The sequence below is a fragment of the Salvelinus namaycush genome, chromosome 20, assembly GCF_016432855.1.
Source record: "Salvelinus namaycush isolate Seneca chromosome 20, SaNama_1.0, whole genome shotgun sequence".
Lineage (NCBI taxonomy): Eukaryota > Metazoa > Chordata > Actinopteri > Salmoniformes > Salmonidae > Salvelinus > Salvelinus namaycush.
Genome location: NC_052326.1, coordinates 384,437 through 410,568, shown reverse-complemented (window position 1 = coordinate 410,568; position 26,132 = coordinate 384,437). Strand labels below are relative to the sequence as shown.

General features: G+C 45.0%; 1 protein-coding gene across 1 annotated transcript in view; it reads left to right on the top strand.

Annotated features, from left to right (window-relative positions):
- Positions 1–465: 465 nt before the first annotated feature.
- The window catches only part of skib (v-ski avian sarcoma viral oncogene homolog b), a 38,482-nt gene continuing 12,815 nt past the window's right edge, over positions 466–26,132 (top strand). The window contains exon 1 of the mRNA XM_039016684.1: positions 466–1,686. Within this exon, the coding sequence (XP_038872612.1) occupies positions 787–1,686 (900 nt within the window). The 5' untranslated portion in view covers positions 466–786. The remainder of the gene's footprint in view (positions 1,687–26,132) is intronic.

The window sequence follows — 26,132 nt, the reverse complement described above, 5'->3', positions numbered from 1 at the left end:
TATGAATTAATCCAGTGTCATTTGGAATCAATAAAGGTGTTACATGCATTGTTGGAGCCTGGTCTCATCAGCACAGCCTTATAAAGCCTCCGTAGACCTAGTTTTGATAGTCACAAATTAGATTAATGTATTTTTCCCATTGAGGTCAGACTCCACCCTTCCTCTCCAGTCCATTTCAGAGGCTTTCAGAGGGATCATAGATTTTCTAAACTGTCTGCTCTAGGCTACTAGGTTTTTGTGGCTGCTGCTGCAGCTGCCATGGTAGCAGGGGGAGGAACAACACTTTGAGGGAACAGCCAGCTCGGCGAGTCAGTCACATTCCTGGCCGGGATTCAATGACTGAACCAGACACAAACAAACAGAGAGAGAGAGAGAGAGAGAGAGAGAGAGGGAGAGAGATGGTACAGCTAACTCACTTCACACATTCGCTTAGAGCTAGAGAGCGAGAGCGCCAGACTGCGCAGACTGGGCATATTTGAGGATCACATCGTGCGGACTAGACTGCAGTGGAGAAGAGAAAATGTGTTTCATTTTGACGCTCTTTTTGTGAGTGGTCCGAAGGATTTCCCTTACGTATATGTGAACTGGAAAATTTGTTTCAGGGTATTAGAACTCAATAGTGTCTTATACTCCTTTTTAAATGGATAACGCCCCGGTGGTAACCTTCTCTATTGACATGGAAATGCGCCGCGGTGGATTTACTGAGTCTTTTGCTGGATTTTGAAGACAACTGATTAAAATAGATCGCCTACATTTGAACTATTTTCTCTATATAGTGGTGAAAACATGGAGGCCCCGTCAAGCTTTCAGCCTCATCCCGGACTTCAGCAAACTCTGAAGCAGTTTCATTTGAGTTCCATGAGCTCTCTTGGTGGACCGGCGGCGTTCTCTGCTCGGTGGCACCAGGAAATTCTGTTCAACAAAGATGGAAAAACAGCTGAACTGATGCTGGCCATGCCTGTCCAGACACCACCGGTTATGTCGGGGCCGTTATTCATTCCATCCGACCACACCACCGAAAGGTCCGAAACTGTCCTGGAGCGTGAGCCAATTTCGTGTTTCGTGGTAGGCGGCGAAAAACGTCTGTGTCTGCCGCAGATTCTCAACAGTGTCCTGCGGGATTTCTCGCTCCAGCAGATCAACTCGGTGTGCGACGACCTGCACATCTACTGCTCCCGGTGCACCGCGGACCAGCTGGAGATCCTCAAAGTAGTGGGTATCCTACCCTTCTCTGCCCCATCATGCGGACTGATCACCCAGACGGATGCTGAGCGCCTCTGCAATGCCCTCGTTTACAGTGGTTCCTACCTTCCTCACTGCAACAAGGAGCTGTCTGGCTCCATGGAGTTGGAGAGGACGGAAAAAAGTTTTAAAATATACCACGAATGTTTTGGTAGGTGTAAGGGGTTATTTGTCCCAGAACTGTATACTAGTCCCAGTGCCGCCTGTATCCAATGCATGGACTGCAGGCTAATGTACCCCACTCACAAGTTTGTGGTCCATAGTCATAAAAGACTAGAGAACCGGACAGTTCACTGGGGGTTCGACTCAGCTAACTGGCGGGCCTATGTTCTCCTGGACCCGGACTATACGGGGAAAGAAGAGAAGGCTCTCCTGGAGCAGCACCTCAAAGAAATCAAAGGCAAATTTGACTTCGTAAACAAGCTCTCAAACAAATCATGCAGGGTAAGTCTGATCAAGTTTATTAAAGTGTGTATAAAGTGCCTAAACGTGTTTGATGACTGAAATTTTATTTGATTGTAATATTATTTATTCATTTATTATTCATTCATTATTGGCAGTGATTCCATGATTTAAATAATGGTCCTATTCTATTGGACACCCCCTGTTCTCTCTCTCTCTCTCTCTCTCTCTCTCTCTCTCTCTCTCTCTCTCTCTCTCTCTCTCTCTCACACACACACACACACACACACACACACACACACACACACACACACACACACACACACACACACAATATATACATAATCAGTACCAAAAGCTTGGTCACATCTACTCATTCAAGGGTTTTTATTTATTTTTACTATTTTCTACAATGTAGACTAATAGTGAAGACATCAAAACTATGAAATAACACATATGGAATCAAAATATATTTTATATTTGAGATTCTTCAAAGTAGCCACCCTTTGCCTTGATGACAGCTTTTCACACTCTTGGCATTCTCTCAACCAGCTTCACCTGGAAGGCTTTTCCAACAGTCTTGAAGGAGTTCCCACATATGCTGAGCACTTGTTGGCTGCTTTTCCTTCACTCTGCGGTCCAACTCATCCCAAACCATATCAATTGGGTTGAGGTCAGGTGATTGTGGAGGACAGGTCATCTGATGCAGCACTCCATCACTTTCCTTGGTCAAATAGCCCGTACACAGCCTGGAGGTGTGTTGGGTCATTGTCCTGTTGAAAGACAACTGATAGTCCCACTAAGCGCAGACCAGATGGGATGGCGTATCGCTGCAGAATGCTGTGGTAGACATGCTGATTAAGTGTGCCTTAAATTCTAAGTAAATCACAGACTGTGTCACCAGCAAAGCACCCCCACACCATCACACCTCCTTCTCCATGCTTCATGGTGGGAACCACACATGCAGAGGTAATCCGTTCACCTACTCTGCGTCTCACAAAGACACGGCGGTTGGACCCAAAAATCTTAATTTGGACTCATCAGACCAAAGGACAGATTTCCACCGGTCTAATGTCCATTGCTCATGTTTCTTGGCCCAATCAAGTCTTCTTCTTCTTGGTGTCCTTTAGTAGTGATTTCTTTGCAGCCATTCGACCATGAAGGCCTGATTCATGCAGTTTCCTCTGAACAGTTGATGTTGAGATGTGTCTGTTACTTGACCTCTGTGAAGCATTTATTTGGGCTGCAATTTCTGAGGCTGGTAACTAATGAACTTATCCTCTGCAGTAGATGTAACTCTGGGTCTTCCTTTCCTGTGGCGGTTTCATCATAGCGCTTGATGGTTTTTGTGACTGCACTTGAAGTTCTTTACATTTTCCATATTGACTGACCTTCATGTCTTAAAGTAATGATGGACTGTCGTTTCTCTTTGTTTATTTGAGCTGTTCATGCCATAATATGAAATTTTGACCAAATAGGGCTGTCTTCTGTATACCACCCCTACTTTGTACTGATTGGCTCAAACACATTAAGAAGGAAAGAAATTCCACAAATTAACTTTTAACAATGCACACCTGTTCATTGAAATGCATTACAGGTGATTACCTCGTGAAGCTGGTTGAGAGAATGCCAAGAGTGTGCAAAACTGTCATCAAGGCAGAGGGTGGCTACTTTGAAGAATCTCAAATATAAAATATATTTTGATTTGTTGAACACCTTTTTGGTTACGACATGATTCCACATGTGTTATTTCATAGTTTCGATGTCTTCACTATTATTCTACAATGTAGAAAATAGTAAAAATAAAGAAAAACCCTCGAATGAGTAGGTGTGTCCAAACTTTTGACTGGTACGGTATATACACACACATTATTTATTTCCTTTTTTCCCCTGGCTGATCTTTTCCACATGCACGTATATTGGTTTAAATTCACATTTAAAAGGTTTGTTTTAAAATAGAACATTAAAATCAACAGAATCTCAAACTATCACACCCTTGAGTGGCCCTCCAATCCACTCCCCTCAGGGGAGTTAACCGGACCAGATCCCCCCAGGGTAACTCAAGGGCATCTGCATATGACAAATGGAGCCTCAATTATATATTTTATTAGTCCAAGAGGGGAGGGGGGCTGGGGAATTAATTTTTGGGGTTAGGTTATTAGAGTTTAATGAGCTTTGGGTTATCAAGATGTCTGTGAGAAAGGGCTGTGTTGAACAGGATAGTGTCTCAGAGGAGACTGGTGGGTGGAGATATAGCAGGACGGCCTCTTCATAATGACTGGTATAGAGGGAATGGAATGATATCAAACGTGAAAACCATGTGTTTGATACCTTTCCATTCATTCTGTGCCACCAGCCGCCTGGTGTGTGTGTGCACATTGACGGATGTGGTGGTGGAAGGTTTTCAGGTTGACCACTTGCCTGTTCTGGCTCCACGCGAGGGTCACAGACGTTTGGAGCGGACAAAGGACGGGGCGACATGGTGGCTGTTTCCCTCAGCTCACAGCAGCTGTTGAGTGGGACTCTGCTAATGACTGGACACTATGTATCACCATGGTGTAATAACTCCACTCTGAACAGGAGACAGGGCATTTCTCGTAAACCTCCCTCCCAGTGACTTTCAATTTCACTATCAGTGCTACTCACGAAATTGTGGCATTTTTATTGTGCAGTTATAAATGAATGGAGGTCTTTCTCGACCAAGAGAGGCTTGGTTGAATATTGATGCAGTTCCGTTGTGATGGTGGATGTTCAGACGAGGTATCTCAGAGACAGTTTGCAATGTATTATTTAATGATTAGCTACAGAGAGATGTAAGGACCTTTTGTTGTTGAGAAAACAGAGATCCACTGTACTCGTCCCTTCTGTTATGGCTCCGATCAAAAACATTGTGAATTAGTTCCTAGCAAACTACATTGCATTGCAGATTCCATGCATACATTGTCCTCTATTTTTTATTCTACATAAATTCTTAATTTATAAGTTGCTTTGTAAAATGGCACCGAATCTCACAGCAAATCCCCATTCAATAATAAGTGAACATAATCTGTGTCATTTCGATTTAAGAAATGGACAAAGGAAACTAGACTACAGAGTCGCGGACGTAAAGAAAAAATGTCTGAGGAAAAATCTCCACCACCTGTGGCTTATAGCTGCCCTCCCAACTGTAGCCATCATGTCATGATATATGTTCAGTGTGTTTCATATTTTCCAAAACGGTGAGGTCTCTGCTGACAGCCTTGGAGTGTCTGATGAAATATATACAGACTGAGCTGAGGCAGGCAGCATCAGGGGGAGTGGTCTCTGTGTGTGTGTGTTTGCCTGCCTGCCATGATTCACTGTCAGTAGTGTCCCAGTTAGCAGACAGTCAGGCCTGGTCCTTAGGGAGCTGCACACCAGTGCTCCCATACATCACTCTGACAGGGGAAGCTGCTGAGAGGCCGGACAGCCACCAGCAGCCGGCCTTGGCTCGCTTACCCATGAAACAAGAACTCAATATTATTGCCCTGCCTCAGACCAACACTGATGTTGGGGTGTTTTATCAATCAGTCCAAGATCCACTGTCTGTCTGTCTGTCTGGGCCTTCAGTTACACTACTGTACATGTAGTGTTGTAAACTTAGCCTTAGTTGAGAAACACCTTTTTTGCTATTTTTGAGTATTCTCTTTGACTAAAAAGAAAGTCTAGTGATATAATAGATAATAATTAATCAAATGATTTAATTCAAGTACTGTGGGAAATTGAACAGGGTTTCCACATAGCTAAAGACGGCATTATATTTAGTTGAATATCACTGTTCGAGTACAAAGCAGACAGGGATCAGAGGGGGATAACACCAGAGGACCGTTGTGTCTGTTTTGAATCAAATCCTGCATTTGGTCATTAAGCCGTTGCCTAGCGTACATATGGGGGCAGATTGGAAGAGAAGAGGCTGTAGGCTCTGATTGAGGAGATGCGGGCCCAGTGGGGCAGGGCCTTGACATGTGTTGTCAAAGGGCCGTGACACCTGACCTCTATCCACAGAGAGTGACCCCACCCACCCCCACTGTATTCACAGCATTCAATCAGATGCCCTTGTGTCCAGTCCACTGGCCAGATGGCTGTCTGATAAAGGACCGAGAGACACAGCAAATGTTTAAATACAAATAACAAACGTTATTCCCAACTACACTACCAACCATGCAAACAAAACAAAAACACAGTCCACCAGTCTCCATCATACAGGAAATAAGTCATGAGAGTTAGTACACCAGCATACAATATAAACCTATATGATACACCAAACAATGAGAGTTAGTACACCAGAATAATATAAACCTATATGATACACCAAACAATGAGAGTTAGTACACCAGAATAATATAAACCTATATGATACACCAAACAATGAGAGTTAGTACACCAGAATAATATAAACCTATATGATACACCAAACAATGAGAGTTAGTACACCAGCATACAATATAAACCTATATGATACACCAAACAATGAGAGTTAGTACACCAGAATAATATAAACCTATATGATACACCAAACAATGAGAGTTAGTACACCAGAATAATATAAACCTATATGATACACCAAACAATGAGAGTTAGTACACCAGAATAATATAAACCTATATGATACACCAAACAATGAGAGTTAGTACACCAGAATAATATAAACCTATATGATACACCAAACAATGAGAGTTAGTACACCAGAATAATATAAACCTATATGATACACCAAACAATGAGAGTTAGTACACCAGAATAATATAAACCTATATGATACACCAAACAATGAGAGTTAGTACACCAGAATAATATAAACCTATATGATACACCAAACAATGAGAGTTAGTACACCAGCATACAATATAAACCTATATGATACACCAAACAATGAGAGTTAGTACACCAGCATACAATATAAACCTATATGATACACCAAACAATGAGAGTTAGTACACCAGCATACAATATAAACCTATATGATACACCAAACAATGAGAGTTAGTACACCAGCATACAATATAAACCTATATGATACACCAAACAATGAGAGTTAGTACACCAGAATAATATAAACCTATATGATACACCAAACAATGAGAGTTAGTACACCAGAATAATATAAACCTATATGATACACCAAACAATGAGAGTTAGTACACCAGCATACAATATAAACCTATATGATACACCAAACAATGAGAGTTAGTACACCAGAATAATATAAACCTATATGATACACCAAACAATGAGAGTTAGTACACCAGAATAATATAAACCTATATGATACACCAAACAATGAGAGTTAGTACACCAGAATAATATAAACCTATATGATACACCAAACAATGAGAGTTAGTACACCAGCATACAATATAAACCTATATGATACACCAAACAATGAGAGTTAGTACACCAGAATAATATAAACCTATATGATACACCAAACAATGAGAGTTAGTACACCAGAATAATATAAACCTATATGATACACCAAACAATGAGAGTTAGTACACCAGCATACAATATAAACCTATATGATACACCAAACAATGAGAGTTAGTACACCAGAATAATATAAACCTATATGATACACCAAACAATGAGAGTTAGTACACCAGAATAATATAAACCTATATGATACACCAAACAATGAGAGTTAGTACACCAGAATAATATAAACCTATATGATACACCAAACAATGAGAGTTAGTACACCAGAATAATATAAACCTATATGATACACCAAACAATGAGAGTTAGTACACCAGCATACAATATAAACCTATATGATACACCAAACAATGAGAGTTAGTACACCAGCATACAATATAAACCTATATGATACACCAAACAATGAGAGTTAGTACACCAGCATACAATATAAACCTATATGATACACCAAACAATGAGAGTTAGTACACCAGCATACAATATAAACCTATATGATACACCAAACAATGAGAGTTAGTACACCAGAATAATATAAACCTATATGATACACCAAACAATGAGAGTTAGTACACCAGAATAATATAAACCTATATGATACACCAAACAATGAGAGTTAGTACACCAGCATACAATATAAACCTATATGATACACCAAACAATGAGAGTTAGTACACCAGAATAATATAAACCTATATGATACACCAAACAATGAGAGTTAGTACACCAGCATACAATATAAACCTATATGATACACCAAACAATGAGAGTTAGTACACCAGCATACAATATAAACCTATATGATACACCAAACAATGAGAGTTAGTACACCAGCATACAATATAAACCTATATGATACACCAAACAATGAGAGTTAGTACACCAGCATACAATATAAACCTATATGATACACCAAACAATGAGAGTTAGTACACCAGAATAATATAAACCTATATGATACACCAAACAATGAGAGTTAGTACACCAGAATAATATAAACCTATATGATACACCAAACAATGAGAGTTAGTACACCAGCATACAATATAAACCTATATGATACACCAAATATTATCAGTATACAAAATAGAATTCCTTCAGCCTGTTCTTCTATTTGGTAAGAAAAGTACATAAAATAGGGTTTTGTGAGGAATTACAAAAAAATGTTTTTTCCCCCTATCATTTTCCAATATTTCTCAGTATATGTTTAAGAGGCAACAACATTAATCTCGTGACTGAGTGGAGAGAGGAAGCGAACTCTGGAGGACCATGTAGTCCTTACTTAATCAAATTAAACCTCTTCATGCGAGGCCAATTTATGACATTTCTCATCCCATTGTTCTGCTCACTCCATCAAATTCGCCTCAAACCTGGGACCAAAACAATCAACTGAGTAGTCTCTGGGTGGTGAGGAATGGTGTGTGTTGTATCTGTGTGCTTTTGTACGGGTGTGTGCAACTCAGGGCTAGCGAGACAGTGTGTCTGTTTCGTGATTTGTGTATGAGCGTGTCTTTGTTCACTAGGGATGTGCATTTTTCCTTACAAGCGGGATTCGATACGCATCTAGATACATGGACTCCAATACGATACAGGAACGATACTTTTAGTTTGAAACGATTCGAATCGATGCGCTAACAATTGTTGTATGACCCCATTCTAAATGAATATCTGATACTGATGGAGCCCACGAGCTGGATCTGTCTGAGCTGACATCTCTGAGCCGAGTGGGCCTGTGTACAGTATGTGTGCGTGTGTGTGAGTGAGTGATGTGGTGTGTGGGTTGAGCCATAGGGAGAAGATTTACCATTTACCACTATCAGATTAGGGGGTTCAATTTATGTTTTTGCGCCGTGACTTTTTATCTGAAATCCTCATCACCCACCGATTAACTTGTCATATAGCAGATTAAAATGTTTTGAGCTAGTAATACGTCAATATTTGTTATTAGAAATTAGCTATGACATACAAAGACGATTAATTTAACACCGTTTTGGATTTCACCCGTCTCAAAAGCGAATGGTTTTGACCATTTTGTACTTTATGGAGGAGAGTTGCTCTCTTCTCCTGTTCCAACCCGTGAGGCTTGCAAAAATGATTGCTGTCCTTGTTATACAATTACACCTTTACCCTGTTCATGTGAAAATGGCCAGATGCATTGACTGTTTAAATCAGAACTACCCAAAATATTTCGTACGGTGAACCTGGGAATCCAAAAGCCCCATTCAGCAGATAGATCATCAAGATGTGAGTTGTGTCCATTCTGGTAGCCTACAAAGCTCTGCCGTTAAAACTCAATTTTCTACAGCGCATTTGATAACAATGACCCAGCAAAATAAAGTGGTTGTTCCTCAGTTAATAAAGCCTATGATTTAAGATTGCGACAGCCATTTTACAAACATCTGAATACTGAAGGTGCCGCGCAGATATAGCCGACCAATATTAGAACAGGGAAAGGGTAGGCCTATCTATCGTTGGCACGAGCAGTTGCGTCTGCCGCACTGTGCACACAGTTATCTGACTTTGAGATCAACGTCATACGCTGTTACATGCATAAAAGTTCGATAGGCTGAAGGAGAGGGCGCATCAATTCAGTCACAACAGAAAAGAGGAATAAAGCAGAAAATAAAATATGAGTAAAAAACTTTAGTGAACCGGCGATTTGTAAAGGTTGAATGCTTTAAAAAAAAAACGATGCATGCTTAATTTGGATCGGCTTGGGCTCCCGCGCACCAATGCACTCTCATCTTAAACATTTGAACAGGGGACCGGTGTGTGCAGTATGTGCGTGTAAATTGGCATGTATTATGCCTGGATCAGCTGGACTGGAAGTTTAAAATGAGCTCACTGACTGCTCATTTCCATTCCCATCTGTTTGCTGACCTCTGGGAAGCCCTGAGGGCACACATGGTGCATCCCCCCGGCCCCTGGTCAGCCCCGTCTGACCACCACTGACCCAACACAACTCCTCACTGACCAGCACCTCCCCGAAACGGAATAGCCAAGTCCGACCAAGACTCAGTATCTCCAACCCCTGCCTCCAGTGCAACCTAAACCATAGACCTAGTCCCTAAACAGACAGATAATGCAGCGGATAAAACATCCATTCCAGAGTGTTGGTACAATTCATTGTTTGGAGCTCTGTTCATTTGCCTCTTTTCTAAATCCTTTTGAAAACATGGCCCACTGACCACCAGCTCCCCAGAGAAGTGCATCATGCCATCTCTTCTGTGATTGAAGGCGAGTGGGGGTCAGTGTGTCAGAAAGAAGGTGTGAGGAGCTCACAGGGGTCTTGCCCTCCATTCTCCAGGGGCTGACCCCATGTTAAAAGGGCGTCAGCTGGAGTTCTGTGATGGGTGCTAAAGACCTGCCCCCTCCTTTGTTCCAGAGCCCTGCCATTCAGAGGCTGTGAAGTGCAGCTATTCCTCTTTGTTAATGTCTTGTTTATTTGGGTGGTGCGTGGGTAAAAGGTTGGGGACAGACAGGTAGAGTGGGACTCTCACCTCCCTTTAAAAGGAGCACTCTCGCACCCTGAGGGTATTCTCAAGCGTGCTTCTCTTCCTCAAGCTTGTGGGGCCCTTCTAGCCCCATCTATAAAAAAAAAACGGGACGAGGAAAAGCCAAAGCTTTGTGGACTCGGGAGTACCAGATAGCTGTCTGGGGCTCTGACTGATCTCTAATGGAGAGAGTTCTCCTTAACAGAGCCAAGTGGTCTTTGCCATTTACAAAAAAAGGTGTTCCAGGTAGAACTCTTTTGGGTTCCATGTAGAACCATCTGTGGAAGCACCTTTTTTTTCTCAAAGAGTGTAGAGAGAAAAAAACGCCCCTCAGAATCCTATAAAGGGCTATGAGGGTTTCTCAGTGAGCTCTGGAAACCTGTCTTCCCTTAGAACAGGAGAGCGGAATATTTAGGGTTCCCTACCTTGACGTACAGAGTAGCAGCACCCTCTGGTGGGAAAACCGGAGCGGCACATACCGGAACTGGCTTGACTGTGATAGCTCGCGTCATAGCAATCAGAGGCAAAAGGCCATAGGCACGGGAAAAAAGGGGAACAGTGGATGGCGAAAGACAGATTGCCGTCCTGCTCCGTGTGTCAGTGAGACCGGATGGGCGGCTGACATGCTGACTTCTACCCCTGGCTGAAAACCTGAGAAGACACCGGGGGGAAAGCCTGAGCGAGGGAGGCACTCGGGGGGAACAAACTCGGGTGGGAACAAAAAGTGAGTCTCCTCCATTTTCTCATGTGAGAATGGTCACAAAAGTGAGCTGCTGCACAGAGAATAGGATTTTGTCTTAACGCAGGCCTGCCTTCCCACTTCTGCGAAACTGTAGAAACTGTTAAATCCGAAGACAGAGGGGTAGGGCAGAGAGCCGTAGGCCCTGCACACTATCATCTTCAGCTGCCAGGACTGCACCCTAGGCTGGCTGACCCTTCTTACCTCCTTTAGGAGGGTTAGCGGGGAGGATCCTTGCTGCCGCTGCAGCATAAGACTCCTTCTCTACAAGTTTACTTTGGTTCAGGAGCCTGAGTTTTGGCAGACTGCTACATTGCTGGGGACCTCTGTACCCCAAGGCCAGCTTGTTGCCCCTTCTCAGCTGTAAGACTGGGGCGAGATGCAGGAACCAACATGCTGCCATGGGGCCCAGATCTGTGGGGCAGGCAGAAGTTGAAGGCTTCACCTTCTTTTTTGCGCATGTCACATTTCTGTCACAAAAGTGGGCCCGAACAACTCCTTGGATCACTGGGGCATCAAGGAGGTCCACTTTTTATTTGTCTAAGCTGGATAAGCTCAGCCAAAGTGCCCCTTCTCTCACCACTGCAAGGCTCATAGTACTACCACAGCCTCGAATGGCACAACGAAAGGCATGGAGGTTCAGGTCTGTCATCATACAGATCTCCTCCCAAGCATCTGGGTCTAGGGTGTTCGATTCCAGTTACTTCCACACTTCCTCCAGTAACTGAACATGATACGCCAACAATAAAGAGGTCACATTGAGAGCTCTATTTGCTTGGACTGAGGTAAAGTGCTCCGCCTTCACATGGAGAGAGGTGCTGGTTTCGTTAGTAATACGGTGTAAGGGGCTGAGGTGGTAAGCCAGTGACGGCTCCACCGTGGAAGGGTTGCCAAACGCAGATTCCTCCATATTGTCCAGGCTCGGGGTACACCTTGCAAGACTCTTGCTAGTGCAGGGTTTTTCCCATGAGCTCTTAGCTTCCCTGGGGCAAGCTGGTACTGCGGGGAGCAGTTCCCTTATCAGGTATGGGACGGGAGTCTCTTCCCATTGTATAGGTCCCTTAACAGGAATAGGGGCTCTCATTGCCGAGTCTGGCCACGGCCCGCTTGCAGACATGAAGGAGTCCAAACTCCACTGGAGGAGGGGCACATCCACTGCTCTCAGGGCTGTTAGGTCTGCTGGCCTGAGAGGGCGGGAGAACGGGGTCATCAGCGCAGGAGATGCGGACTATCTCACCTTCCCCTGATACTACGTCGTCAGACAATGAGGCGAGGGAGTTGAGGCTTTCCATGACCTCGCCCCAACTGGGCTTGGTTGCAGAGAGCTGAGCCTCAGCTGTTGCTGTTGGCTCGAAGGCAAGAGGGGCTATTGAGATAAAAGCATTAAGCCTTCTCTCCTCAAACCTGCCCCCATCAATAGTCTGCAGTGCTCACAGGACTCAGGGTCCTTGAACATCTCTTGGGCATGTTCCTTACACAAGAAATTGATGCATAGAGGGTGGAAATCTTTCCCCGCAATCATGGAACCGCAAGCACAAGAACGAGACGGTTTGAGCGCTGGGCTAAGCTCGTCTTGGGATGGGATAGCAGTGGCCATTGTCAGGAGCAAGGCTTGCTAGGGGGACCGAGCAACGGCGCAAGCTAGGTAGTACCTTGTGGCTGGTGGCTAGCAAATCGTAGCTTGTGTAAATGGTGTACTAAGCTAGCTAGTTAAAAGCCTTGCGGCTAACAGCTAGCCATAATGAGCACCATATAACACTATAGCCGCGAGGCAAGTGGGGCGTTAGCTAGCTCAGTGCTAGCTGAAGGAAACCGCGTGGGGGCAAAGTTAGCCTTCAGATAGAGTGTTCCCGTGACCGTCGGCGTCGTGAAGGCTGGGATGGTCGGTCTAGTTAACACAACAGGCGAATGTAGGTTAAGCTAGATGAGAGACGGGAGCTATCAATGCTACCGTGCTAATGAGGTTAGCTTGCCTCTCAGCGAGCTAGCCAAGTTAGCCTTGCAAAGTGGGCTAACTGAGTCTCAATAGCTAGCCATGACGCTAGCTACCAACGGAGACTGATAAGTAGAAAGGAATTTCTACACAAAACAAAAGCCTTCCGGTTAGTACTCAACCTCTTGACAAGACCTGCGATATCCTTCTCGGTTCCCTTGTGAGCAGTTAAGCAGGAAAACAGGTATCCAGAAGATCTGAGGAGAAGAGAAGCGCGAATAACCAGAGGGCGGGAGAGTGCTCCTTTTAAGGTAGGTGAGGGGCTCACCTCATTCGCCACCCTACCTGTCTCTCCAACAGACGCTTTTAATAGGTACTTCCGAGAGTAGGCGAACCCCACATGTGAGATATCGAAACAAATAATTGAAAGAGAACCTATGACTTAGCGCTTTGCTGTGTCCGTCTGTGCCAATGGCACCCTGTTCCATGTTGGGCAGCCAGACGCCACTGACTGGTCAGTCTGCTGCAAAAGCATACACACTAACCTGAAACTATAGCAACAAGCAGAGCTCACAGCATTATTCCCATTTTTCACAGACTATGAAAAATAGATGAGACAGGGTTTTTTGATGGAGTGTAAGTTCTCTTAAGGCGGTGTGCTATTCAGTCAGAGAAGAAGGAGATTAGGGAGGAGGAGAAGGTATGGCGGAGGTGTAGAGGAGGAGTAGATTATGTAGTCATGCTGAGAACAGATGCCTGGATGGGGTTTGGGGAAACTGTACTGTTCCACTTCCCTCTGTCTGACCCTGATCCACTCACATGTTCTGTAAGAGTTACTGCTGCTGACTCTATCTGGAATTTTGCTTATTTGCTTATTAGAGAACAGGAATTAAAAATATAAGAAAATGTCTTACGGACTGGCTTGCTGCCGGCGACACACACAGGCTTAGTCGTATTAGGATGATTCAAAGTGATTCAAGATTCTACATTTTTTTGAAGCCACAGACAGTAGAATCTATTTTTCACTTATTATATCCATCTTGGTTTGCCTGTATTTGAACTGGGCTGCAGTGCTAGTCTGTGTTTTGGATCTGTCAGACTACATTGGTGCTGTGCTAGTGTAGCTCCAGTCAGAACGGAGCAAAGCCAGGGCCTGCCGGTGCCATATGACAAATCGGTGTTCTGCTCTCGCCTACATTCCACCCACCAACCACCTCCAAAGCTATCAGGAGGATTAGCTCGCGCAGCTAAACCAAACAGACTGCTCAATGCTCAAACAGACTTCTGACAGCATTTGTTCCAAATCTTGTACATGCCTCTGGTTTGATGGATAGTAGCTCACGAATCATGCATTCATTCCAGTTGTAGCTGGTGTCAATTGTAGGCTACGCTACGGTAATTGGATTCTGAAAGGAAAAGTAGTGAATGTTTTAAGGATTTACCACTGCACTCCAGGATATACATAATTTATTTTAGGATTAATTGGCACAGATTAACGTTGAACTCACTGTGGGGTTCAGTACAGAATTCAAACAGACCGTGACGGACAGGAAAGCATCTGTTAGCAGCCAACGTTATAGCAGAAATCACTAAGTTAGAAAGCCTGGCTTGCCTAAAATGTTGTTTTATAACTGAGTGCAGCATTCAGAGTTCTCACAGAACACACACACACACACACACACAGTCAGTGAGGACACACACACACACACACACACACACACACACACACACACACACACACACACACACACACACACACACACACACACACACACACACACACACACACACACACACACACACACACACACACACACACACACACACACACACACACACAGGCTGGAGTCTCCTCCATACAGTAGGCCTGTGATTGGAGGGCCGATGTGGTTGCTAAGCAGAGCTGCTCTTCCTGTGCTAAATAAGAACTTCATACTCTCTCTCTGGCTGGTGGGCTGACAAGAGTGTGCCAGAGCTGAGCTGCAGAGCACAGCACACACAGTCAGACAAGCAGGCAGGCAGACCTCCCCACATAGACTTACTCACAGCAGAGCAGAGAGACTGTAGGCTACCCTCTTGCACCACAGATACATCTTCCTATTCCATATAGAATACACACATCCTCCTCCTACAACACATACAGTGGACCTCCTCCCACCTTCTCCTTCTCCGTACAGCACAGAACTCCTCCTTCTCCGTACAGCTCCTCTTCTACCGTATAGAACATAGAAAGCACCTTCTCTACCCTAGCCCACAAAGCTTTTCCCAATTCTCTCAGTCTGGACTACACAGGCCGGCGAGTAGTGAGTGTTTCACTTAGGAGGGATGAGAGCCCACCACCATCCATTTTGCTGTCGTCCCGCCTTTCCCTCTGTAAATGAAGAGAAAGGGTGACGATGATGTCAGGGTGACCCAGTACCCAGCCTCCATCTCCCCGCTAGCTGAATGAAGGAGTGGGATACTCATTTTCACTCTCTTTCTACTCTGTTATATCCTATCAGGATAGGCTACCATCTTGTGTATCGGCTCTGCCTTGAAGGCAGTGCATTTCATATCTTATAGTGTGGTGTCTTTGCACATCTGCCCCGCCTGCAAATTCATAGAGAACCAGTCCTATTAACCACCTCACGACATGGCTAGGCAATCTAGTATCTCCCCTGTGCTACTTTTGTCTGGGCCACAGCTTTGGGATTCGCAGAGCGGCTATTGTCTCTGGTCAGTTACAGTGCCGGGGCAGTGCAGTGCTGTTGACAGGCAGGCTCCCCATATCAAATGAATTCAGCACAGCTGTCTGTATTCTACTGGTCTGTACTAGTCTGAGTTAGACTCGTTTATTCAGTATTGCAGGCCCTCTGGGTCCGTCATGGTCACCCCTGTTACTGTGTCCTTTACCCTTAAAGCATCTGCCCAGTCGGACCTTTCTCTCTCTTTTGTTCCTACTGTTTCTCACAGGAAGTGCCCTTATTCAAAAGCCATGGTGTGTCGTTGCAGACATGCCATTTCCGATTACTCACCGGAACAGGGCCCTGTCTCTCTCCTTTAATCCCCCCACACACTTCCTCGTTCCCTCGCTGGCATGGCGGCGCTCGTGTTTAGAGAGACAGGCGCACAGATGGGGGATGCTATAGGCTCAGAGAGAGAGGGAGTGAGAGAGAGAGCTTCCTCCCTCTGCAGGGGCCTGAGATGAGGCGGTGACCCTACCAGGGTGGGGCCCTTAGCTGGCGTTGACGGGTGTCTGGCTGGCTTCATTTCAAGCAGGTCACCGGGCCTGGCCAGGCACGGCAGAGAGACACAGACTGGCTCAGCCTGAAACAGAGCTTGGATGCAGGCTTGCCCTTTATCCCATAACGAGGAATCTATTATAAGCCCAGTGTGGAGTCTCTTATAAGCCCCGTTTCTTAATGCAGGGAATGGGACGGTATCAGGGGAGAGGTTAGCTTACACATCATCTTAAAAATCTCCAAGCTGCTTTTCAGATGATCATCATATAAACTGGGTAATCACCTCTCCTTTTGGCACCAAAAGCTTAATCTGCTGCATAGTGAGGAGGAGAGACAAACGTATCCAACTGCTATTGAAGGTGCAGTGACATGACCTTTCTGGATGTAATGTGCCATTTGGCAATGGGGAAGATGAAGGAAGGTCTCCTGAGAGGGACAAAGTGAATAAGGAGGGAATAGGGATTAAGAGATAGGTTACCTTTATGTTATGGAACGTTCTGATTTCACGAATAAAGGTTGGGGAAATTGTTAATACAATACTATACATTTACAGTAGTGAAATGACCCTTGACAGAGACAACGATAGAGTAAGTCGGTCTGTGTCCACAATGGAATGTATGAATTATTCCATGTCTATGACAGGGCCTTGTTGGGGCCCATCTCTGCATGTCCATATTTAATTCAGGCCTTTCAGCTGCTCAACTGTACAGGCTGTTGATCGAATGAGTCTCTCCAAAGGGATTAGTCACCCTATCGTCAGCCCAGTTCCCTAATTTCTCTTCCTTTGTTGTGGTTCAGGCTGCACTAAATGGGATAAAGGACCTTGGCCGGACACAGTGGGAGGAAGTGGCTTTTGTGTGTCTGGCAGGTGCAGTGGAGTGTGGATGGAGTGACGGTGGGGTTTTTGGTTGTGTGTGTATGTGTGTGTGTCTTTGTTTGTGTGTCTGTGAGTAAGTGTGTGTATGTGAGTGAGTGTGTGTGTGTGTGTTTATCTGTGTGAGTGAGTGTGTGTATGTGCCTCAGCAGGCCAGCAGGCTGTCTTCCCTGTGGCTGAGTGCTGCTGAGATAGACCAGGAACCTCTGGAACTGGACTTGAACCCTCAATCACAGGGCTCCTCAGGGGTTTGCAGTAAATTCTTCAGGCGAATGGTTTTCTCTCTCCTTCCTCCTCTCTTTCTCCTCACATCTGGTGAGCAGTGCTAGCGCCCCTGTCATCTTTTACTGCGCTGAGGTCATTTCCACCCAATCGGTAAAGTGGAAACACATGATGTACTGGGTTGGGCCTTGATGGGGCAGGGCTGGCATGGACCAACACGGACACAGGCACGCATTAAATCTACCAACAGCTGCCCAGAACAGCCTTTCTAACTAAGGCAAGTCCCAAACGGCGCAATTAGAGACTTTGAATGTACGTTTTCTCAAGTTTTCTAAAAAGATAAGTCTCGTCGAGTGAATGCATTAGTACCAATATAATTATGTTCAAGGTCATTTGCAGTATCAAAAAATGTGACGGTGAAGATTCCAGGCATGCTGCAGTTTCCTTTTATCGTGTAAAAAAAAGTGCTGCTCTGCAAAAGTATCAAGTAAGCAGTGAGCTCCAGCACCCAGGGCAGAACTGAAGTCTTACTGGAAAACCGATGCATGAGTTCTATTTCTGTTGTCCGACAGCTAGGAGGACTCTGTCATAGACTGACTGTACCAGGCAGGGCTCATTATTGAGGGCACCCTCTTCTCTTCTATATGCCACTGTCTGTCTGTCTGTCTGTCTGTCTGTCTGTCTGTCTGTCTGTCTGTCTGTCTGTCTGTCTGTCTGTCTGTCTGTCTGTCTGTCTGTCTGTCTGTCTGTCTGTCTGTCTGTCTGTCTGTCTGTCTGTCTGTCTGTCTGTCTGTCTGTCTGTCTGTCTGTCTGTCTGTCTCTCCTCATTCCCTCTGCAGCAGTGTAGCTCACTGCCTTTGTTCTCTCACTTGGCTTGAAACTGGAGAATATGGCGAGAAGTGCTGAGGCTGCAGTTATATAGCCTGGCTGCCCACAACTCAGACAGTACACGAGAAACACAGCACCACAGCACATACCCCCACCTCAGTCCCCCTTTATACATACACAGCAACGCCAAGATACAGTCAAATCACGCTAGACTAGAGCCACAACCACTTGTGTTATGTTTATGTGTTTTTACCGCTTTTAAGTTTTTTCTTCTTCTTGGAAGGTACTTGAGCGTTTGTGAACCAATGCGGTAGAAAACAACAACGTTTAAGTGCAATCAGCATCAATTTTTCTTTTGAAATTAGCCCAATTATACTCATTTAAAGTATGTGTGTCTTGACCAAATGCCACCCCAACAAACTATCTACCTGGATGTCTTTGGGCTAATAGTGTGAGAGAGATGTTCCATAGACTAGTTGAGAATCCAGCAGGCGTTTTAACAGCAGCCTTGTGGAGTGGCTGGAGAGACAGTAAACTTTTATCACGCTAATAGCTTGAAGTCACATCCAACTCTAATGGCTTAGGCAGCCATGGCAGGGGCAGGACCAGGGGTTGCCTGGAGGTCAGGTTGAATTGCAGTATATAAGTGCTAGTTTCCAACTGGTAGAACAAATAAAGGAGAGAGAAGGAGGGGCATCTGAGGTGAGGAGGGGGAAAGCAGTTGTTATTGGAAGAGCAGATAATCACTTCAGTTGATTTGCAGTAAAAGGAAGCCATTGATTGAACCTGGCATTTTATATAGAGTTATCCGCGCTCTTTTAACCCTCTCAGACTGCTCTTCATTCAACACAGCCTCTAACCTGGGATGGGAATGAAGTTGTGTCCTGCTTTTTAAAATGTGACTCGGTGATAAGAGTCACTGACTGAAAAACCACTAGAGGGTAGAACATATTCCAAAGCTTGTTTGTTAGGGGGAGGTAGTTGCAGAAACATTGGAACGGTTTAGTCGACTTCCTCTATATTTGTTTGTCATTTTTAATTCAACTTTTGACCAAAACTTGACTTTATCAAATGACCTGCTTATGAAACTGTGTTAAGAGAGCTGAAATGTGCTACATTTCATCCAGATTGCTCATTTAAATCCCTCTAGCCCCGGTGGATATTGTGGATGGGAATGTTTGTTTGTTAGAGAGGTGATCTCAGCACTGGAACAGAATGTAGTGAACCATGAGCCGGGCTGTGGGATACCAACCTGAATATAGACCCCTGCGTTTGTTTTGTTTCTCAGTTTCTCAGGGAGAACGTTAGAGGCTGCCAAGGACTTGTATTCACACCCAAGGCACGCAAAGAAAACCTCTCGCATATAAAGCCGTACCTGGGTGTAGCCTCTACATCTGGTGGGAAACATATACCGTCAGTGTTCATGTGTGAGAGGCAGATTTCCACCTCTGCGCCTCTTTCTGGGAGACTAAATGGTGTTGAATGTTTCAGTGGCAGGATGTTTGTGTGTTTTGTTCCAAGCCCTTTTCATAAATGCCTGTTTTTATGTTGCCGAGGTCAACTGGTTTTACTAGACTGGAGAGGCAAGTCCAGAGGCAGAAAGCTTCCCTACCATCTGGCAGCCATAAAATGGGGAGCAGGAGGGTTTTATAGGACGGCAGGGTGAGACATGGAGGGGAAGAGAGACAGAGTGGATGGTGGACTCTAGTTGCCCCCAAAGCTTCAGAGCTTGCTCCATAGTCTGTATGACAGGTCAGAAGTTCATCGCCTTTTTTTTCTATTCCGTTCTTCAATTCCTTGTCGGAAGGTGAAGGGAGGTGGCAACTGAGTCTGCAGTCAGCTGGAGTGTAAATGGAAATGAGAGGAGAGTCTTTTGTTGCTGCTGTCAATGTTTTCGCCAAATGTTGTTCTACCTGAGAGACTTTGTTTCATTAGTGCCTGTAGTGCTTAATGTTTTAGCGCTGCGCGTTGCTTGTCATTGTGCTGTTGCTATTAGCTTGTTAAATCAGGCAGAGCACCAGCGCTGAGTATCACAGATGGTGCAGAATGATGTGGATGTGTAAACACTGGTGATTCAATGGCTTAGTGTTGTCTGGGCATGTGTCACCTTCGCAAGGCTCTCTGTATTCCATTGAGTAATGAACGGCTTTCTTTCAGCAGACTATGGGCTCCCGGGTCCAGTCATCTTTCTCATAGAGACAATCTAATAGATGTCCAGCTGTTTTCTTGAAACATCAGCCTGAGATGAAATCACAGCTTGGTTGAACGTGAAAACGGGTCGGTGAGATTCTCCCATCGATATTTTTCTGAGACGAGGACCATCTTGAGATTCTCAGTTATGTGCTCCTGGATGTCTCTTTAAGAGACTGAAGTGCAACTCTTTGGCCCGTCCGTAGCTGGATGCTTTGCTTATTGGTTTCCCAGATTGGGGTTATCGTTTCAGAATGCTGGGGTTCTGTGCTGACTCTGGTACTGATACCTCCCATAGAGACTTCATCTTTTGTAACGCTGCAGCTCAGATATGTCAATCCCTTAGCCCCTCCAAGACATGTGGCTTATATCGAAGCACAACCTATTCAGTTCATGTCGGGATGCTGGTTCTTTCTGCTATTCTAGTAAAAAAAAAAATGGGATGGCGATGAGGTTTCCTGTATTTCCAGATTTATGTTTCAAAATAAATTCACATATGTCCTCCAGTCAGTCCTCCTCACAGGAAAATTGAAAAAATTCAAGTCAACATTGATGTTATTTGAATTAGTTAGTAGGCAGGTTGACCTCTTTCCTTGTCTGTCATGGGTTGAGTTTTCAGACCCATGACTTCCCACACAGTTTATCCAGAGAAGAAAAGTGCTGACAGCAAAATAATGAAAGTGTGTTTGGCAGGCACACCCTTGTAGGTTTCTGTTTCACTCGACCACATGAAATGTTTGATCGTTTACATCTCTACATACAGCACTCCACAGAGTCACACTGCTTATACAACACATGTAGTGCCCTGGTTTACACAGTTAGCTAATAAAACTGATGCGGTTCATTTTTAACTCATTCAAACCGAAGTTCTACCATACCTATTTGAGGCAGGCATAGGGTATGTTTGATGAGTTGGGTGTGTCTTCTGTCCGTACTGCAGTGATGCATTTCCTGTGGTAACCAGATCTTCACCACACCACTTTGGATGCATAGTAGAGGTCTTCACGGGTCTATCCGAGACAAGACCCGGGACACGAGCAGGGTCCAACTTTTCCCTTGGGTCCGGGTTGGGTCCTGCTTGATTGTCATCAGCTGATAGACCCGAATGGACCCAACCACAGCTCTGCATAGCCTAGAGCATATTCATTTTACGCTAATAATGTATAGAAGGCCTAGCCAACATATAAATACCTATTTGTTAACCAGAAGAGCTGATAACTGATAAACATAATTTTTTGTCACTCGGGTACAATCGGGTCTGGTCTAGGTCTGGTTGTCATTGTGTCAATTCGGGTTCGGGTCTGATTGTTCTCAGGTCCGGGTCCCCCCTTTTTTAAATGATCGGGTCCATTCGGGTCCGGGTCTGATTGTCTTCGGGTCCAACATTTTGACCCGAGAAGACCTCTAATACAGAGTGAAACTTTGTATGGTGGACTGTAACTGCATTTAATACGAGATACATTCTGCTCTTCCTGTATAGCCAGGCAGCAGTAATGTAATCTGTGTTGATTCACGAGAGGGCCGAGCTACCTCTTATAGCCAACCCCAGGGTGGCAGCAGTTGCTCTTTGAGGTCCGTCTGATGAAGTTTATTGGATTGTCCCTAATGATTATCATAATAATGGCATCAAATACACTTTCATGGCCAAGACCGTTGATTGCACTCGACAAGCCCTTCTCCTTCTTTTAAAGAAAAGCATCAAAGGGTCTCTCACAAGCTGCTGCAGTGAAATAATTCTGCCTGAGATCCACTTAGAGCCTCTTAACATATTTCAGTCTGTTTCTCCCTCACTTTCTGTGTCTTGTTGAGATCTCTTGAGTTCCAAGCAAAAGATTGAGAGAAAAGAAAAGAGGCTGGAAGTAATGGGCTCTGCTCTGAGTTAGTGGGTGTATCCACTGCAGTGAATCAGGGGAGAAAAATGTGTCCTGTGTCTCTTTAAGAGCGCTGGCCTGTCTGCAGAATGCATCAGTCCTGTGGAGCAGACACAGGCCAGGAGGAGGGGGGTGGAAGGGAGGAGCGTGGGGTCCAGCGGAGGGAGGGAGAGGAGCAAGAGGGAACAGCCGCAGTCTGGGCCTCCAGCCTCTTGGCTAGACTGCTGAAAGTTATTATTGAGTTCCTGTGCTGGGCCTCCCCTCCCTGTGGCATACTCCTCTTTGCTCGCTCGCTACTAGAGAGAGAGAGAGAGAGAGACAGACAGACAGACAGACAGACAGACAGACAGACAGACAGACAGACAGACAGACAGACAGACAGACAGACAGACAGACAGACAGACAGACAGACAGAAAAAAAGAAAGAAAGAAAGAAAGAAAGAAAGAAAGAAAAAGCTTATTATGGCAATGGCCTTGGCCAACATGCAAATAAAGCATTAATTTAGTTTGATACTATGTGTTGTAAAGTCTAAAAAAGTGAGTGTCCCAAAACTCCACACAATAGATGAACTGCCTCACAGCTGCTCCTACAGCCCGGGCAGCAGCTGAAAATCCCAGCCCAGCATACTACAGTCTTGGGTTACAGTGTAGTAGACCTGTCCTGTTGTCATTGGGAACAGCCTTAACCAGTCAAGACAAGAAGAACACGGAGGCTGACTGCTCATCAATCAGCATTCAGCTAAATCCTCTGCTGGCTGGCTTGCTAAATGATGAGTATGATTCATGGCTAGGTAGTAAGAGGAACACTGTACTGACAGCACAGAAACTCTCCGGTCTTTTACAGCGGTTTTCAAAAACGCCTCCTATTCAGGGCGCTTAACGAATAGGGCTTAAGAGATTCAAAAAGGTAGATTTCAATTTGCAGTCAAAAATATATCGATATTTTTCAATTCAATAAATTGTAAACGGGGTGTTTTTAGAAATCACCGACAGAATAAACCAAGCAGTCTCTCTCCCTCTGCCTTGTACTTAACACCAGTGAGAGCTGTAGTAGCTGTGTGGTGATAGAGTTTGCAGGCGCTTGGCAGCCGTCTATGGTCACTGGTCAGAGCTCAGCCACGAGGTCAGAGTGGATTTGCTGCGAGAGAGTTTGGGGCCAGGACCCGGGGAGGCCGTGGAGGGATGACATACTTACACCGTGGCCTCTCCTCAGGCCTGTGCCTGCCTAGCTGGTTGCCTGTAATCCCCATGCTGGGTTGCAGGCAGCATTAGGCCACAAAGCGCCTGTGTCCCTACGGCTCAGGGCTGAGCTGAGAGACAGAAGACATTTATATAACGCTGTGACTGTACTGGCCTGTCTGTTCTCCTGCTGGCCAGGCCCGACCGGGCAGCTCTAAGCTCCAGCTAGCCTGTCTGAGTGACCAGGTTCCCTAGGGTCAGCTGTAGTGACCAGCTGCTGCCTCCCGCCCCCGACCCTCCCCGACCTACTGTTCAGTGCTGTTGGCAGGAATACAGACTGAATGCAGACTGCACCACATCACATCACGCACCTGAGGCTCACAGGAACAATATGACGTCATTTACCCCCCTCCCCCATCTCATATACAGTACGTACCAGTGTATCCATGTGCATGTGTTTACTCAACATGTGTTTCTATTCATGGTTTCTGCAATCATACAGTCCCCGTTTTAAAGCTGTCTTCATTCAGGGTCTGGGAGTGTTTGCTGCTCTGCTTGGGGAAAACCCTGGCGTTGAAAATGGGGATTTTGTCGAGTTCTGTTTGTTAACTCAGAGTTTAGCTGGGCTCCACTGTTTTGTGGTTGCTATGGAGAAAAACACTGGCCCCAGATTCAGAAGAGTGTAATAAAATGATCCAGGAAAAAGAAATGTCCAAGTATTTTCAGGGTCATGAAGCAGACGAAGCATTACTATGAATTGAGCGATGCTGTGGTCCGTCCGTTCCCCCCACTTCCCCTAGCCTTCCATTTTAGAACACTCGTATTTATTTTATGGAGGCTCCGAGACCGGGCCCTCTCACCCACATTTCTTGTAAGCAGATCTTGCCTTCCTGTTAATGGGGGGAGGAGGGAGGTAAGCCAAATGTTTAAGTATGGAATGTGCCATCTGAGGAACGGATGTTGTGGGTGTTTTTGTCCCCTATTTCCCTCCGAGACAATTCCTTGAGCAAGTGGAAACAAGTGAAATGCTATTTGATCTCTGTCGAATGTTACTATACACACAAAGAAGCACTGCGTTTGTCCTATTACGTTTAAGTCATCCTGCAAGTCGAGCATAAATGAGGAGGACATACACAGACTAGAAACCTTCATGTATTTTGGAAAATTGGTCAGCAATTACTTGGTAGCACACACACACACACACACGCACGCGCTCGCACGCACGTGCACGCATACACACACGCATACACACACACACACACACACACACACACACACACACACACACACACACACACACACACACACACACACACACACACACACACACACACACACACACACACATAAACCCAGTGATTTTGGAGTAGTATTTTTTTCCTGGCACTCAGCCTCACAGCCTGGCACTCAGCCTCACAGCCACATGCTGGGGCTCCTTAGTTCTCTAAGTGGAGACCTTCACATTTAGAATGTTTCCTGTCATTCTGCATGGGGCCATTAGCACCCCTTCCACACTTTTGTTTGTTTTCTGGAAACAATGATTAAGAGGTTATACTCAAAGCACAAAATAATTAAGCAATTCCGATCCTGTTTTCCAAGTCCCCCCTCACATCTCTGTCGCCAATCACACAAATACAGCCCCATCTTCTAAAGTCACAACATTAGAGACTAAGAACTCATTGGAGTGCATTAGGGCAGGGAATTGCCAGGCACCTCACAAAAGTGTATTATCACGATACTTCTGGGCTGATACGATATGTATTGTGATTATCACGATTCTATATGTATTGCGATGTAATACTGTTATTTTAACATAATGCTAACATAATGCTCACTATATGGCTGCTGCAGAGAGACAAGAGTCATGAGAAAAGGAGTTTTGTCAGTCATGGAAATAAAAGTGCTTTAAACAAATTGGCTCCCTATTTAAAAAGAAGATGGAGAACAAGCTATGAGGAAAAATACTGGAGTTTTGGTAAAGGTACAGCCAACTAGCGCAAAAAATAATATTGCGATATTGTCGATACGATACATATCGTCATAAATAATAAACCGATATGTAACTATCTATTTTTTCCACCATCACTAGAGTGCATATCATGTATTTGGACACGTTGGGGAGCCGACACTGGAACAGAACAGCCTGAATGGCTTCTATACATTTCAATAAGATTTATCACCTTGGTTCAGCCAATTACCTCAAGCCCAGTACCCAGTGCAGACACTGTGTCAGTGAAATGACATCATATGGGACACTGAGCAGTGACGCTAACTTCACCCCACCCTCTTACATGTTTTTTATGACCTCCTCTACCCCATCCCCCCGTCCTGTCCCGTCCCCTCATACCTCTTAACCTCTCTCTGGCATTCATCCCCTTTTTCATCCTCCCAAATAAACCTGCCACCTGCCCAGCTCCCCATTGGCCTGCCAGGGACCATGTGGTCATGGGGCTCAGCTTACCAGCTCAGGCCAAACCTCAAGTCAG